Source organism: Coregonus clupeaformis, chromosome 11 (assembly GCF_020615455.1).
Source record: "Coregonus clupeaformis isolate EN_2021a chromosome 11, ASM2061545v1, whole genome shotgun sequence".
NCBI classification, from domain to species: Eukaryota; Metazoa; Chordata; class Actinopteri; order Salmoniformes; family Salmonidae; genus Coregonus; species Coregonus clupeaformis.
This window is the reverse complement of record NC_059202.1, coordinates 44,698,787-44,715,469: the sequence shown is the minus strand read 5'-3', so window position 1 is coordinate 44,715,469 and position 16,683 is coordinate 44,698,787. Positions and strand designations below refer to the sequence as shown.

Genomic DNA, 16,683 nt, shown 5'->3' with positions numbered 1-16,683 from the left:
TAATGTAAGTATTTTAGGCATATCATGTGAATTAGGACTCATGTAAAATCATTGTCAAAATCGCAAGAGATACTGTTGCATGACAAAAGGTGCTGTTAGATTACAATATAATTTATCTGCCAGTTTGGAACAGTGTAAACAATACTAAATAAAGTATAAGTAATACCAGAGAGTCTGTTCTAATGATTAAAAAAATAAAAAGCCTTTTAATACGGCATAGAAAAGTTTAAAAACAGCCGGATTTGTGAAATTGCTTTATCTGGCATTTTGCGGTTGCATGAGGCTTGGAGATCACAGAATCAGTAGGATATTAAACAAACACTCAAATAGGCAACAGAAGCAGGAACAGCATAGGGCTGAGTGACTCACTCATTCCTGGCTTTCGTTCAAAATAAGTTATAATATAACGCAGGGTTAAAGACACATTATTTCTGATTGTCTTTAGCATACAGTCTCTCCTCTTGCTACAGCTAATTTCGTTTGAATTATTATGTGGATTATAATAAATTAATATATTTGTAGTGGGTTGATGCATTTTTCGTTAGGGCAAATGTGGTCTGTGATATTGAGTTATGAATGGCAAGTTTGCCCTTTTTTGGCCATCAGGCTACACTTTACAATAGGACTCAACTCTGACTGACCGCAGCATCTATCGGTAGTCTAAACTGTGGCACAAATTGGGGGATTTTTCACATCTAGCCAAGCTATTAGACTATCCTTTTGTAAATTAATGGAGGTGTAAATGTTTCAGTCAGCCTCTCTCCTATCGCACTAGAGTCCTGCATCAGGCAAAAAAAAATCAGCTGTCGGGTGGTCCCGGTGTTGAGAGAGAACATGGGTAAATACAATGGCGCAATTACACTTGACATGTGGACTGACACTTATCGAAAAATAGGATCCTTGTGCCTTACAGACCATTACATAAACGAAGAGTGGATGTTATTCACAACGGAGTGGGACAGCGTAGCTCAAAACTGCAGATAACATATGGCCAGCTATTGTGAAAGAATACTTGTGGATCTTGTTGATTTCCTCTATCGCTTCAAGAGGCCTACTGTCCACCTGGTAATTGTGTGGTTCCAAAGGATAAAGCGTCACCTTCAGATGGATGTGTGGTTTCAGAGAGAAGCCAGTTGCGAGCCTGCGACCAGGCACGGTGGATGACATCCTTTTCCTGCACAGCAATTTGAAGAAATCCAGTGATGAATGGACTGTTTTTGAAGATATCGTTTTAGTATATTTATTTGTTGTCTAATATTAGAAGGCTTTTTAAAGCGATTTGAGTTGTCAACGTGCCGCATTGCATTGTTAAAGACAAATTATTTAATGCAGGAAAATAGGAATAATAGCCTACTGTCTGTAATCATAAAAACAATTAGGCTAAATACATTTATATTATTTTGTTGGGTAATGGATCGGCTCTCTGAACTCATTAAGAGGCGGCTTCTATCTTCAATATAATCATTTATTCAGAAGGTTAAACCCATAGGTCTTAGGCCTGCAATAAATTAAATTAGATTACCAGGTCCATTTTTCATTAGGCTATAATAATCCATGCCTTCTGGGAATGTTATAAAGTCCAAAAGTTATGGGTGGAGTAAGACATTTGGCTGTCAGAAATATTACAATGGAAATTAACTTTTAATCTGTTTGTCTACATATTTCAAGACATGGCATATAAGGGTGCAGTGAGATACCCTATGGGTTGGACGATACTTTTCTCGTCAATCATCTTCAAAAAATGTATACTTAAAAACAGAAAATCAATCAATGTCTGCCTTTAAATGCTTTATTATCCAAATATTGAAAGTGCGTGTGGGCGACGGAGAGAACAAAATGGTGCAGTTTGAGGCCATGTGGCGGAGAGTGATGCGGGCGCTGGAGATGGGGGTGTGAGCAGGTGGTTCTGGGCAGGTGTGATGTAGTTGTCGTTTGTATGTGTATGTTTTGTATTGTTGAAAAATATCAAATAAAATCTGATTCACAGAAGTGTACTGTGCCATATAACAACGTGTTGCTGAACTCATGAGCGAGCGGCATGATTTTCAATGTTTGAAGCGGGCCTGTATAGGCCTATTTATTTGGCAAGACAGCAGTGCATGGCTGCATCTCACTGTAGTAGGCTGTAGTCTATGTTTCGGTTATTTGGATCTCCATTCGCCTTTTGATTACTGCGTTTGTTTACTATTAAAGTAACTAGCCTAAATATATATTGTGTCATGCCTTTATCGATCTGACATTTTGTTTACTAGGTCTACTCCCTGATACCGCTGTTTTGTTCTGTTCGCATTCGTTCACATTCTCAGTTGTGTCGGTATTCTAAGCCAAACTGGTATTCAGTATTTATGTTGGCATGCATGAATAACTAGGCTAATACTTTAAGCATTTAGTTTGCATTATTTTGCCAAGACAGCTGTGTGTACGGCTGCATTCTCATAGAGCAATTCACTTATTACAAACAGCCTATCTATATTGTAGCCTATATTCATTACCAAAACGGCCTAGCTGTATGGTGCTGTCCATTGTGCTGATACAGCGCAGCAGATATAGGCTACAGATTTTAAAAGCAATGATCTCGGAGTCTTGGCATTTGAACTTTATGTTTATTGTGGTATAGCGTGATTATATAAGCAGAATTCAATATAATTCCAATGCAAGAACCCCCCCCCCTTCACCGATTTCAACTGTCCCCTTAGTCACTTTATGCTGGCGCCAGTGTGTCACTGGGAAGCCTCTTTAGCGGGGCTAACCTGAAGAGAGCGGGGGCTGACTATAATTTCCCTGTCAGAGGAAGCAGGCCTGCAGCTGGAAATATGAATAAGTGAGAGATCCTGGTGAGAGCATTTGCCTTGCTCACAGGGGGAATTATAAAGCAGAGCTCCACTCTAACCAGTAGGGAGAAAGGGAGGAGAGGGGAAGCGAGATGGAGTAGAGGAGAGGGGGGATGTGTAGGAAGTGACAGATAAAGAGTGAAATGTAGAGGTAGATAAAGAGTGAGGAGAAAAATAAAGAAAAAGAGAAAGTGAAAGAGGCAAAGAGAAAAAGAGAGTGAAAGAGGTAGAGTGAGAAAATGTGCTTCCCCCTAGGGCTCATTTTCCACCTCCCTGCTCCCTGCTGATTTCTCTCAACAGGGCAAGCCTCCTGCTGGGCCAGCGCAGCGCAGCGTCAGGGCCTTTAGCCCCATGGAAGCCACTATGCTGCTGAAATGGTCTAAGGGACTACACAGAGTAAGGCAGTTAGTTCCTACTTTTGTAATAATTTACAACTGTAGCTTAGTTGGTAGAGCATGGTGCTTGCAACGCCAGGGTTGTGGGTTCGTTTCCCACGAGGGGCCAGTATGAAAATGTATGCACTCACTAACTGTATGTCGCTCTGGATAAGAGCCTCTGCTAAATGACTAAAATGTAAATGTAAATGTAGGGATACAATCTAATGTCATCTTATTTATACAGCCTATCAGGAAGCAAATTTGGTAACTATTTTCAATCGTTAGTTTCACAGTCTATGGCAGTACCTACTATGGGCAAATCCTGTATTCCATGAGGAAATACTCAGACAGGACAAATAAAGGGTTAGTATACTCTGTCCAAAAGGCTTGTATGCAATATCACCCTATAACATCTGCATTCATCCCATGCAAACCTCATTACAAACAATCCGCCAGTGTTTGGCTTCAGAAGGATGGTGGAACAGCCTCAAACAAACAGCAGAACAGGCATAGAGCCTTCAGCCGATTAGAGCAGTAATGCTGAATGACAGAGGTGTTTCACAGCCTTCCATTCACAGGTGATTTATGTCTGGCCCAGTCAATGCTGCAATTAATCCATTCACACCACCACATGGCTTAGTGCAGAAAGAGAGGAGGAGGATAAGGAGAATTCAAAGCATCCCTGAACCTATGAGAAGGAGAGAATGAGAGAAGGAGGATGGACATTGTCTCTTTCTGAAAGCAACAGTGCTACAGGTTTCATCATGGCCTTCTGTTTCATTAGCTCTGATCTGGAGCCTTTCAAACAGATGAGAAACTGAGGAGCATATGGTGACATTTATATTGATGAATGACAACCGGTTGATAACAGAGTCAGAGTCTTGTTTATCAGCTCTCAACTTTGGCAAACTGTCCTTCCAGTGTTTGTCCTTCCAGTGCTGCCTGCAGACAATGTATTATTTCCATGTAGCCATTGTCGTCATGTATTCATTACACATGGCAAATAAACTTGGGCCTTGACAATTTAAGTAAACAAAGTGAAGAGCGCTTAAGAACTTTTTGACGATATTCAGTTTGATAAACGACACCCAGGTGATGAGTGCTCTCAGCAGGCAGCATATCCAGCTGTTTCAGCTAAATATCAAGAGACTTACTGACTGGGGGAAACAAAGCCGGTTTCTCACTGAAATACTCTGAACATCCTGCCTTTCTGTACGTCAGCAGGTTTCTTTGCTTTAAAGGTGTGAACGGGGTAAACAGCAGTGAAGTGCATTTCTATTATTTCCCTACGGGTACTACAAATGCCTAGAGACAGCTATTCAATTAGCTCATTTGATTAGATCTTGTTTTCCTTGAGGCATTTAACACAGCTGTCTAGGCAGAATCCCTATATCACTACAGGTATTTATGTTGCTGTCTTATACATTTTAAATAATGTCAAAAGGGTGTTAAAGAGGTTCTAATTAAAATAGTCCAATGTGTTCAACATAATGGAGAACTCCTGGCTTCGGTACAGTATAGAGGCTACAGTGTTATGGGGGATCTGACTATTACTTTTGAGAAAGTGCCTTTGAGATTATCTCTGTAATAAAAAGTGCTATATAATATAAATCTATTATTATTATTATTATTATTACCTTGCTCACCAGGTACCACTGCTGGGGGAATATGGGGTCGGATGGTTCGGTGTAGTCATCCCTCTTTTTCCTCCGCCTCGACACCTGCTGCTCCACCCAACGCACCTAGAGAGGAACACACACATACGCACACCCATTAGCGCTGGTAATGAAACAACCATGACATGAGAGACAACTATCCACAGTCTGCCTCCCACGCTGGCTTTCATGTGGCCGCCAACACTCAAATGGTTAGGTCCTACAGCCGCAGACAGACTTTACAAACCGCCCAGCTGGGTTAGTTTAGCAACATCTAAAGTGAGAGTTAGAAGACAAATCTCATTAATCTGCTGAGACGTTGTGTGTATGTTTGTGTGTGTTTCATCACCCTGCTGTAGGCTAATGTGCCAGAACTTTCTGCTATATATACGCGGTCCAGTCGGTAGTGTCTGTCTAGTGTCTAGCCCAATAAAGTATATTATTGAAAAAGGACAGGAAGCTAATTAAGATACAGTGAGGGGAAAAAAGTATTTGATCCCCTGCTGATTTTGTATGTTTGCCCACTGACAAATAAATGATCAGTCTATAATTTTAATGGTAGGTTTATTTGAACAGTGAGAGACAGAATAACAACAACAAAATCCAGAAAAACGCATGTCAAAAATGTTATAAATTGATTTGCATTTTAATGAGGGAAATAAGTATTTGACCCCCTCTCAATCAGAAAGATTTCTGGCTCCCAGGTGTCTTTTATACAGGTAACGAGCTGAGATTAGGAGCACACTCTTAAAGGGAGTGCTCCTAATCTCAGCTTGTTACCTGTATAAAAGACACCTGTCCACAGAAGCAATCAATCAATCAGATTCCAAACTCTCCACCATGGCCAAGACCAAAGAGCTCTCCAAGGATGTCAGGGACAAGATTGTAGACCTACACAAGGCTGGAATGGGCTACAAGACCATCGCCAAGCAGCTTGGTGAGAAGGTGACAACAGTTGGTGCAATTATTCTCAAATGGAAGAAACACAAAAGACCTGTCAATCTCCCTCGGCCTGGGGCTCCATGCAAGATCTCACCTCGTGGAGTTGCAATGATCATGAGAACGGTGAGGAATCAGCCCAGAACTACACGGGAGGATCTTGTCAATGATCTCAAGGCAGCTGGGACCATAGTCACCAAGAAAACAATTGGTAACACACTACAATGTGAAGGACTGAAATTCTGCAGCGCCCACAAGGTGCCCCTGCTCAAGAAAGCACATATACATGCCCGTCTGAAGTTGGCCAATGAACATCTGAATGATTCAGAGGAGAACTGGGTGAAAGTGTTGTGGTCAGATGAGACCAAAATCGAGCTCTTTGGCATCAACTCAACTCGCCGTGTTTGGAGGAGGAGGAATGCTGCCTATGACCCCAAGAACACCATCCCCACCGTCAAACATGGAGGTGGAAACATTATGCTTTGGGGGTGTTTTTCTGCTAAGGGGACAGGACAACTTCACCGCATCAAAGGGACGATGGACGGGGCCATGTACCGTCAAATCTTGGGTGAGAACCTCCTTCCCCCAGCCAGGGCATTGAAAATGGGTCGTGGATGGGTATTCCAGCATGACAATGACCCAAAACACACGGCCAAGGCAACAAAGGAGTGGCTCAAGAAGAAGCACATTAAGGTCCTGGAGTGGCCTAGCCAGTCTCCAGACCTTAATCCCATAGAAAATCTGTGGAGGGAGCTGAAGGTTCGAGTTGCCAAACGTCAGCCTCGAAACCTTAATGACTTGGAGAAGATCTGCAAAGAGGAGTGGGACAAAATCCCTCCTGAGATGTGTGCAAACCTGGTGGCCAACTACAAGAAACGTCTGACCTCTGATTGCAACAAGGGTTTTGCCACCAAGTACTAAGTCATGTTTTGCAGAGGGGTCAAATACTTATTTCCCTCATTAAAATGCAAATCAATTTATAACATTTTTGACATGCGTTTTTCTGGATTTTTTTGTTGTTATTCTGTCTCTCTCTGTTCAAATAAACCTACCATTAAAATTATAGACGGATCATTTCTTCGTCAATGGGCAAACGTACAAAATCAGCAGGGGATCAAATACTTTTTTTCCCTCACTGTAACTGCCTCCCTACAGTCAAACAAATGCAAAACAAACAAACAAATGCAAATCTAATGCTGGGCTGCTAGACACTGTGTCTGTCCTCTCTGATCCTCATCTCTGGCTTATGGAGAGGAGATACATAAACCTGCGTGTGTGACATTTACAGACAAACTCCACAGAGAGAGAGGAGATAGGAGAGAGTAGGGCCTGCAAATATCCCCTCCTAAGTATGCAATAAGTAACGGTGAGGTTTGTCAAAACGGAATAAAAAAGCTGCCCTGAAACAAATCGATTCCTTCTGTCCCTCACGGAGAGAGTATAGGAGAGTTGAGGAGAGGAGAAGAGGAGAGAGAGAGAGAGAGAGAAGAGGAGATGACAAATAGGGATGGGCATGGTTATTACGACACACACTTTTAGCTTGTTGTTATTGTCAGTCAATCAAAGAAGCGGCGCTACAGTCAGAGGCTCCACGTGAGGCAAGTGAAGTGGGAGATTTCTAATTAATGCTAAATTGAATTTAAATTACAGAATTAAATTGGCTAAATGAGAAGGAGTAGGCTACAATGATCAACTAACAGGTAGGCTGTTGTTTCATATGAATGGAGTTGTTGTAAACAAGGATGCATCAAAGTAGCCTCAATTAGCCTTGCTACTGTAGTTAGCTAGCTTCTTTACAACAATTTGATGAAGTCCATACAGGCACTACCAGATGGTATGAAAGATAGCCTATGGCAGCAACAAGTTTGTCAACTAGCACAAATCAGATTCACTACTTTCTTTCTATCTCTCCCTCCGTGCCACACACAGACTGTCATACACACCAGCCCCTGCTCCTCTCTTGCCCCTCCCCCACCCTTCTGCTCAAACAAGCAGAGCGCAGCGCACTGTCGCGCGAGCAAGTCTCCATTGAAGTTAAAAATAAAGAAAAATCCTTTAAAACACATGTATTTCGACTATCCGTATATATCATGATATTATTCCAATAGTGAAATCATCCCTAATGACAAAGTCTCTGGTTTACTGGCAGGGGTTATGGGACTGCGTGATTATTCAAAGCAGATGGAGATACGCGGTATGTCAGCCAGGCAGGGCTGAAGACACAAGACAATGAGGAATGGGAGAGACAGGTCTAGGATTACACAGAGGAGATAGCTGAAGCTTTACATGCATTCATTTACCTAAACCTACATCATACAGTCATCAACCTATAGACAGAGCGTTATCCCTCTGTATTATTCCACGTTCAGCAAAGACATTGAGCACATTAATATTCAGATTAAACCCTATTTTGTACATCCATCTTGGGGAAAACACACACAAATCCAACACAATGAATGTGTTTTATTAAGAACAGGTGTGCACGCACACACACACATTTGACCTTGTCTAAAGTGTTTTGGCAGCTCTACTGTTGTGGTCGTTGTCTGCCAGAGTGCTCCTGGCCTGGCTTCGCCTTGGGCAGGCTCTGTTAGAGTGAGGTTACCCTGGACACGCTATTCCCCAGCCTGAACCCTGTTCACCTACAGCCTGGGAGGGGGGGGAACTAATCTGTGTGTGTGTGTGTGTGTGTGTGTCAAAGTTGCCCTATGAAACTAGTCTAAGGTTTTACATGAGTGAAATATGTCTAGTGAGATCTATCTCTTCAACATCAGATTTTCTATTTTTCTGTTTACACTAGCCTTGGATGTGGTGTGGCCAAAGCCACATTCCTGCTTCATGTGTGAGTGCAGCTATTAGCATACCGTAAATGCCATAGTAGATAGACAAACCAAATAAGGATAGCAATTCAAACTATACATGAGCTTCTCATCTAAACCATATTGCACATAGTGTTGCACACTTGATTAATGCAATGATTCACAAATGTGTGGATATTTTAAAAGCCTTTAATTTTCAATTTAGCTAACAGAACAAAAATGTTGTCTAGTGGCTAGATAGAGACATACCCCAAGAGATAATTAAGGTAATTATTACAGGGACGTGTGTGGGAGAGCCGTTGTCTTTACACTGAACCACCTCCGGATGTAGTGTGGGAGACATATCTTCAAGATCTGTCTCTTTAAACTACACAAGTATCTCTTCTGGACCTAGTTTGTGTCGTCAAAGTAGTTTAGTGTAAAGAGGCCCTAATATTGGGATGAAAGCTGATTCTAGATCTGTGTCGTTCCACGAAAAGAACACTTTGATATTTTAAGAAGAAATTGTGCACCAATATTGAATTTTATAAGCGTGTTATATTAAATGAAGTACCGTTTAGTATAGACCACATGAAGAATTAGATTAAATAAACCTCATTTTTTATATGAATAAAGACTTGCTAAAGTACCTAAATTCAGCACTCATTTATGAAGATAAAGTTACATCAAGATACCCCTTTCAAAAGGCACAGAATTGGAGGAACAACCCATCTGTGCTAAGAGGACGTTTTAACAGAAGCCCTGAGGACTGGAGGGGTCAGGGGTTAAAGCTAACACACTGTCCGGGTCCAGAAAGCAGCGTGGGCACAACAGCCTTGGGCTGTGTCAAGCTCTTCCATTGTTTTCAACAGGGTGCATACAGATGTAGGATCTCATTTTGATTACTCTTTTGTTGTTGAGAAATGCAAACTTGTAGTGTATTCAATGTTTAAAAAGGCTTCTAAAGTTTGTAATTTCCACTTTAAAATGTCAGACTTGATTTACTCAAGCAAAAATGTACAGTGCCTTGCAAAAGTATTCATCCCCCTTGGCGTTTTTCCTATTTTGTTGCATTACAACCTGTAATTTAAATGGATTTTTATTTGGATTTCATGTAATGGACATACACAAAATAGTCCAAATTGGTGAATAACTTGTTTCAAAAAATTCAAAAAAATTAATAACAGAAAAGTGGTGTGTGCATATGTATTCACCCCCTTTGCTATGAAGCCCCTAAATAAGATCTGGTGCAACCAATTACCTTCAGAAGTCACATAATTAGTTAAATAAAGTCAACCTGTGTGCAATCTAAGTGTCACATGATCTGTCACATGATCTCAGTATATATACACCTGTTCTGAAAGGCCCCAGTCTGCAACACCACTAAGCAAGGGGCACCACCAAGCAAGCGGCACCATGAAGACCAAGGAGCTCTCCAAACAGGTCAGGGACAAAGTTGTGGAGAAGTACAGATCAGAGTTGGGTTATAAAAAAATATCAGAAACGTTGAACATTCCACGGAGCACCATTAAATCCATTATGAAATTTTTTTAAGAATATGGCACCACAACAAACCTGCCAAGAGAGGGCCGCCCACCAAAACTCACGGACCAGGCAAGGAGGGCATTAATCAGAGAGGCAACAAAGAGACTAAAGATAACCCTGAAGGAGCTGCAAAGCTCCACAGCGGAGATTGGAGTATTTGTCCATAGGAACACTTTCAGCCATACACTCCACAGAGCTCGGCTTTACGGAAGAGTGGCCAGAAAAAAGCCATTGCTTAAAGAAAAAAATAAGCAAACACGTTTGGTATTCGCAAAAAGCCATGTGGGAGACTCCCCAAACATATGGAAGAAGGTACTCTGGTCAGATTTTGCTTTTTGGCCATCAAGGAAAAAGCTATGTCTGGCGCAAACCCAACACCTCTCATCACCCCGAGAACACCATCCCCACAGTGAAGCATGGTGGTGGCAACATCATGCTGTGGGGATGTTTTTCATCGGCAGGGACTGGGAAACTGGTCAGAACTGAAGGAATGATGAATGGCGCTAAATACAGGGAAATTCTTGAGGGAAACCTGTTTCAGTCTTCCAGAGATTTGAGACTGGGATGGAGGTTCACCTTCCAGCAGGACAATGACCCTAATCATACTGATAAAGCAACACTTGAGTGGTTTAAGGGGAAACATTTAAATGTCTTGGAATGGCCTAGTCAAAGCCCAGACGTCAATCCAATTGAGAATCTGTGGTAGGACTTAAAGATTGCTGTACAGCGGAACCCATCCAACGTGAAGGAGCTGGAGCAGTTTTGCCTTGAAGAATGGGCAAAAATCCCAGTGGCTAGATGTGCCAAGCTTATAGAGACATACCCCAAGAGACTTGCAGCTGTAATTGCTGCAAAAGGTGGCTCTACAAAGTACTGACTTTGGGGGGGTGAATAGATATGCACGCTCAAGTTTTCAGTTTTTTTTTGTCTTATTTCTTTCACAAGAAAAAATATTTTGCATCTTCAAAGTGGTAGGCATGTTGTGTAAATCAAATGATACAAACCCCCCCAAAATAAATTTTAATTCCAGGTTGTAAGGCAACAAAATAGGAAAAATGCCAAGGGGGGTGGATACTTTCGCAAGCCACTGTATCAACCCCTACAAAAAAAACTCTAATAATTGTAATCCACATTTCCTTTTGCTGCAGGATTATTTTCCTACATCTGTATTTGGGCTTTTGGAATATAAAAGTCCTCCTGAATGAGCATAAGGATAACTCCCTTTAGAATTACAGTAGTAGTAGTATATAAAGGACTGATCTCTACCCAAATACCACAGCACCCTAAATTACATGGATTCCTGCCTCCAACTATATCATCTGATCTCCCCATCTTATTACTTTCTCACAGATTTTATTTTTACAGGTATCTTTAACGCCTACTGTATCTTGCTGCTTTTTGAATGTCATCTTCACTGAGCTTCCAGCTTTCTAAAGCTTCTCATAGCTTAGTGGCTCACTGTCCACTTAGCTTGACATAGCTAAGCCTGTGTGAAATCTCCTCTCTCTTTCTGGAACAGGGCAGAAAATCCTCTGAAGAAAGGAATAGATCTGCACTGTTGACTGCTCCTGCATACTGTACATAATTGCAACAATGGGTCTTCTTCTTATTTTTTTTGTACCCCGCATCAAGAAAACTGCTGGGGGTCCGAAATTATTGACAACCTTGATAAAGATCTGAAAAATGACTGTATAAAAATATACTATAAAAATACTATGCTCCCAAAAAATTGGGAAATTATATCATTTTATACTAATACAATTGCTCAGAGAAATAGATTTTGTAATATTTTTTTTCTCAAAAAGATAGGGGTAAGAATTATTGATATCCCTGTTTTCAATACCTTTAAATACCTCACCTTGCAAGAATAACGTCACTGAGTCTTTTTCTAAAAGAGCTGGAGAACACATTGGGAAGAATCTTAGACCATTCCTCCACGCAGAATTCTTCCAGATCCTTGATATCCTTCTTTTGCGCTTATGGACAGCCCTCTTCAATTCAAACCACACGTTTTCAATGGGGTTCAAGTCCGGAGACTGAGATGGCCATTACAAAATGTTAATCTTGTGGCCAATTAACCATTTCTTTGTGGATTTTGATGTGTGCTTGCTACGCTACAGGACTGTTTTGCTAGCACAGACTGGAATATGTTCCGGGATTCATCAAATGGCATTGAGGAGTATACCACCTCAGTCACCGGCTTCATCAATAAGTGCATCGACGACATCATCCCCACAGTGACCATACGTACATATCCCAACCAGAAGCCATGGATTACAGGCAACATCCGCACCGAGCTAAAGGCTAGAGCTGCCGCTTTCATGGAGTGGGACACCAATCCGGACGCAAAGAAATCCTGCTATGCCCTCAGACGAACCATCAAACAGGCAAAGTGTCAATACAGGACTAAGATTGAAACCTACTACACCGGCTCTGACACTCGTCGGCGGTGGCAGGGCTTGCAAACTATTACGGCCTACAAAGTGAAACCCAGCCACGAGCTGCCCAGTGACGCGAGCCTACCAGATGGGCTAAATGCCTTTTATGCTCGCTTCGAGGCAAGGAACACTGAAGAATGCATGAGAGCACCAGCTGTTCTGGACGACTGTGTGATCACGCTCTCCGTAGCCGATGTGAGCAAGACCTTTAAAGATGTCAACATTCACAAGGCTGCCAGGCCAGACGGATTACCAGGACGTGTACTCAGAGCATGCGTGGACCAACTGGCAAGTGTCTTCACTGACATTTTCAACCTCTCCCTGACCTATTCTGTAACAGATCCACAGATGACGCAATCGTGCTTAGTCCCTTCCTGTACTCCCTGTTCACCCACGACTGCGTGGCCAAACACGACTCCAACACCATCATTAAGTTTGCTGACGACACAACGGTGGTAGGCCTGATCACCGACAACGATGAGAGCCTATAGGGAGGAGGTCAGAGACCTGGCAGTGTGGTGCAAGAACAACAACCTCTCCCTCAACGTGAGCAAGACAAAGGAGATGATCGTGGACTTCAGGAAAAGGAGGGCCGAACACGCCCCCATTCACATCGATTGGGCTGTAGTGGAGCGGGTCGAGAGTTTCAAGTTCCTTGGTGTCCACATCACCTACTATCAAACTATCATGGTCCAAACACACCAAGAAAGTCGTGAAGAGGGCACGACAGCGCCTTTTCCCCCTCAGGAGACTGAAAATATTTGGCATGGGTCCCCAGATCCTCAAAAAGTTCTACAGTTGCACCATCGAGAGCATCCTGACCGGTTGCATCACCATCTGGTATGGCAACTGCTCGGCATCCGACCGCAAGGCGCTACAGAGGGTAGTGTGTACAGCCCAGTACATCACTGGGGCCAAGCTTCCTGCCATCCAGGACCTACATACCAGGCGGTGTCAGAGGAAGGCCCAAAGAACTGTCAAAGACTCCATTCACCCAAGTCATAGACTGTTCTCTCTGCTACCACACGGCAAGCGGTACCGGAGCACCAAGTCTAGGTCCAAAAGGCTCCTTAACAGCTTCTACCCCCAAGCCATAAGACTGCTGAACAATTAATTAAATGGCCTCCCGGACTATTTGCATTGACAAATAGTGCATTCTCATTTGGACGCCAAATCCACAACTGGTGTGCGTGGCCAAAGAGCTCTATTTTCATGTCATCCAACAAACGTAAACACCTGGAGTTTGCTAAACGACATTGGCACTAGGATTGGAACCGGTGCTTTAGCCAGATGACATAGATCTCTTTGGCCACACACCCCATACAGATAATGCATTTAAAAAAAATTGTTTTATACATTTGAAATACATTCCAACAAATACTACGGAACGTATTTAAAATGTATTATTAAAAAACAAAATTGGTCACCATTGCCAGCCCTGATTTAACATACAGTGGGGAAAAAAGTATTTAGTCAGCCACCAATTGTGCAAGTTCTCCCACTTAAAAAGATGAGAGAGGCCTGTAATTTTCATCATAGGTACACGTCAACTATGACAGACAAAATTAGAATTCTTTTTCCAGAAAATCACATTGTAGGATTTTTTATGAATTTATTTGCAAATGATGGTGGAAAATAAGTATTTGGTCAATAACAAAAGTTTCTCAATACTTTGTTATATACCCTTTGTTGGCAATGACACAGGTCAAACGTTTTCTGTAAGTCTTCACAAGGTTTTCACACACTGTTGCTGGTATTTTGGCCCATTCCTCCATGCAGATCTCCTCTAGAGCAGTGATGTTTTGGGGCTGTCGCTGGGCAACACAGACTTTCAACTCCCTCCAAAGATTTTCTATGGGGTTGAGATCTGGAGACTGGCTAGGCCACTCCAGGACCTTGAAATGCTTCTTACGAAGCCACTCCTTCGTTGCCCGGGCGGTGTGTTTGGGATCATTGTCATGCTGAAAGACCCAGCCACGTTTCATCTTCAATGCCCTTGCTGATGGAAGGAGGTTTTCACTCAAAATCTCACGATACATGGCCCCATTTATTTTTTCCTTTACACGGATCAGTCGTCCTGGTCCCTTTGCAGAAAAACAGCCCCAAAGCATGATGTTTCCACCCCCATGCTTCACAGTAGGTATGGTGTTCTTTGGATGCAACTCAGCATTCTTTGTCCTCCAAACACGACGAGTTGAGTTTTTACCAAAAAGTTCTATTTTGGTTTCATCTGACCATATGACATTCTCCCAATCCTCTTCTGGATCATCCAAATGCACTCTAGCAAACTTCAGACGGGCCTGGACATGTACTGGCTTAAGCAGGGGGACACGTCTGGCACTGCAGGATTTGAGTCCCTGGCGGCGTAGTGTGTTACTGATGGTAGGCTTTGTTACTTTGGTCCCAGCTCTCTGCAGGTAATTCACTAGGTCCCCCCGTGTGGTTCTGGGATTTTTGCTCACCGTTCTTGTGATCATTTTGACCCACGGGGTGAGATCTTGCGTGGAGCCCCAGATCGAGGGAGATTATCAGTGGTCTTGTATGTCTTCCATTTCCTAATAATTGCTCCCACAGTTGATTTCTTCAAACCAAGCTGCTTACCTATTGCAGATTCAGTCTTCCCAGCCTGGTGCAGGTCTACAATTTTGTTTCTGGTGTCCTTTGACAGCTCTTTGGTCTTGGCCATAGTGGAGTTTGGAGTGTGACTGTTTGAGGTTGTGGACAGGTGTCTTTTATACTGATAACAAGTTCAAACAGGTGCCATTAATACAGGTAACGAGTGGAGGACAGAGGAGCCTCTTAAAGAAGAAGTTACAGGTCTGTGAGAGCCAGAAATCTTGCTTGTTTGTAGGTGACCAAATACTTATTTTCCACCATAATTTGCAAATAAATTCATAGAAAATCCTACAATGTGACTTTCTGGATTATTTTTTCTCAATTTGTCTGTCATAGTTGACGTGTACCTATGATGAAAATTACAGGCCTCTCTCATCTTTTTAAGTGGGAGAACTTGCACAATTGGTGGCTGACTAAATACTTTTTTCCCCCACTGTATAGGCTAGGCTACAAAGCCTTGGCTACAGGTTAAACAATTTAGTCATTAAGGTATTTTCTCCCCATCATAACCTTGGGATGGGGGTAAATTACACAGATTCCCTTAAAAAGGGGAGAATCTGAGTTTTCAAACAATGCCAGAAATATTACTGTACTCCTAATATTCAGCAAATAGCATTCATATTTACAATCAGAAAAATACAACTGCAATCGCATTTGCGGACCGCGAGAGCAGCAACACAGATGCACATATGGGAAAGTAGAGCTTCTGATGTGATGATCAATGCAAAAATAGCTTACATGGAAGTAAGAGAGCGTAAACATTATTGTTTCTAGCTTAGGTTAGTTACAATTGTGTCCTGGCTGTGCATCAGATCAAAAGATTGACGAGTGACTGAAGTGACTGCCCGGGAGCTGAGTGGGAGAGCCGTGCAGATAAGCTCAATCAAACCACGCATCAGACCGAAAAAAAAATGATGAGAAGGATCTTCCTGTCAAATTGAATGTCCATTAGTCTCACGTGGAATTCTCGTCTCGTCACATTTTCGTCAACTAAAATGAAAACTATTTTGTTACAGTTATAAAAAACATTTTCATGGCATCTCGTCTCGTTATCGTCATTCGTTTTCGTCATAGTTATTGTTGATGAAATTAACACTGATCCAAACAACACAGTTTGCAGCAACTATACTGCATAAGGCAGAATGAGAGCATGCTCGAGGAACTGAACTTGACAAGTAGAGTTTTGATGCAGAATTATGCTGGAGAATTTGAATAGAACAAGCAGACTTCGAGGTGAAAAATACTTGTTCTCTGGGGCTGAGAGAGCTGAGAGCTCAGTTACAGCCAGCTGAACATCCTTGTGTAACAGATGGGCAAATTCAGGATTCCTCTTCTCATTAACATTTGCATAAAATCAATGCTTCTACAAGACGCGCCGCAAAATGAGAACGCAAACACAGACAGGTCCAGCTGTTGTTGTGTTGTATGTAGGGAGATTTGCATATTTACGACTCCACACACCTGGCGGGAGGTCAGCACAAAAG

General features: G+C 42.3%; 1 protein-coding gene across 2 annotated transcripts in view; it reads right to left on the bottom strand.

Annotated features, from left to right (window-relative positions):
* Positions 1 to 16,683, bottom strand: part of LOC121577037 (furin) — a 199,419-nt gene that overhangs the window by 90,979 nt on the left and 91,757 nt on the right. Inside the window, exon 4 of one of the 2 annotated variants that reach the window (XM_041890736.2) lies at positions 4,846 to 4,950. In XM_041890736.2, coding sequence (XP_041746670.1) covers positions 4,846 to 4,950 — 105 coding nt within the window. The remainder of the gene's footprint in view (positions 1 to 4,845; positions 4,951 to 16,683) is intronic. The other variant, XM_041890737.2, reaches the window with a different exon arrangement.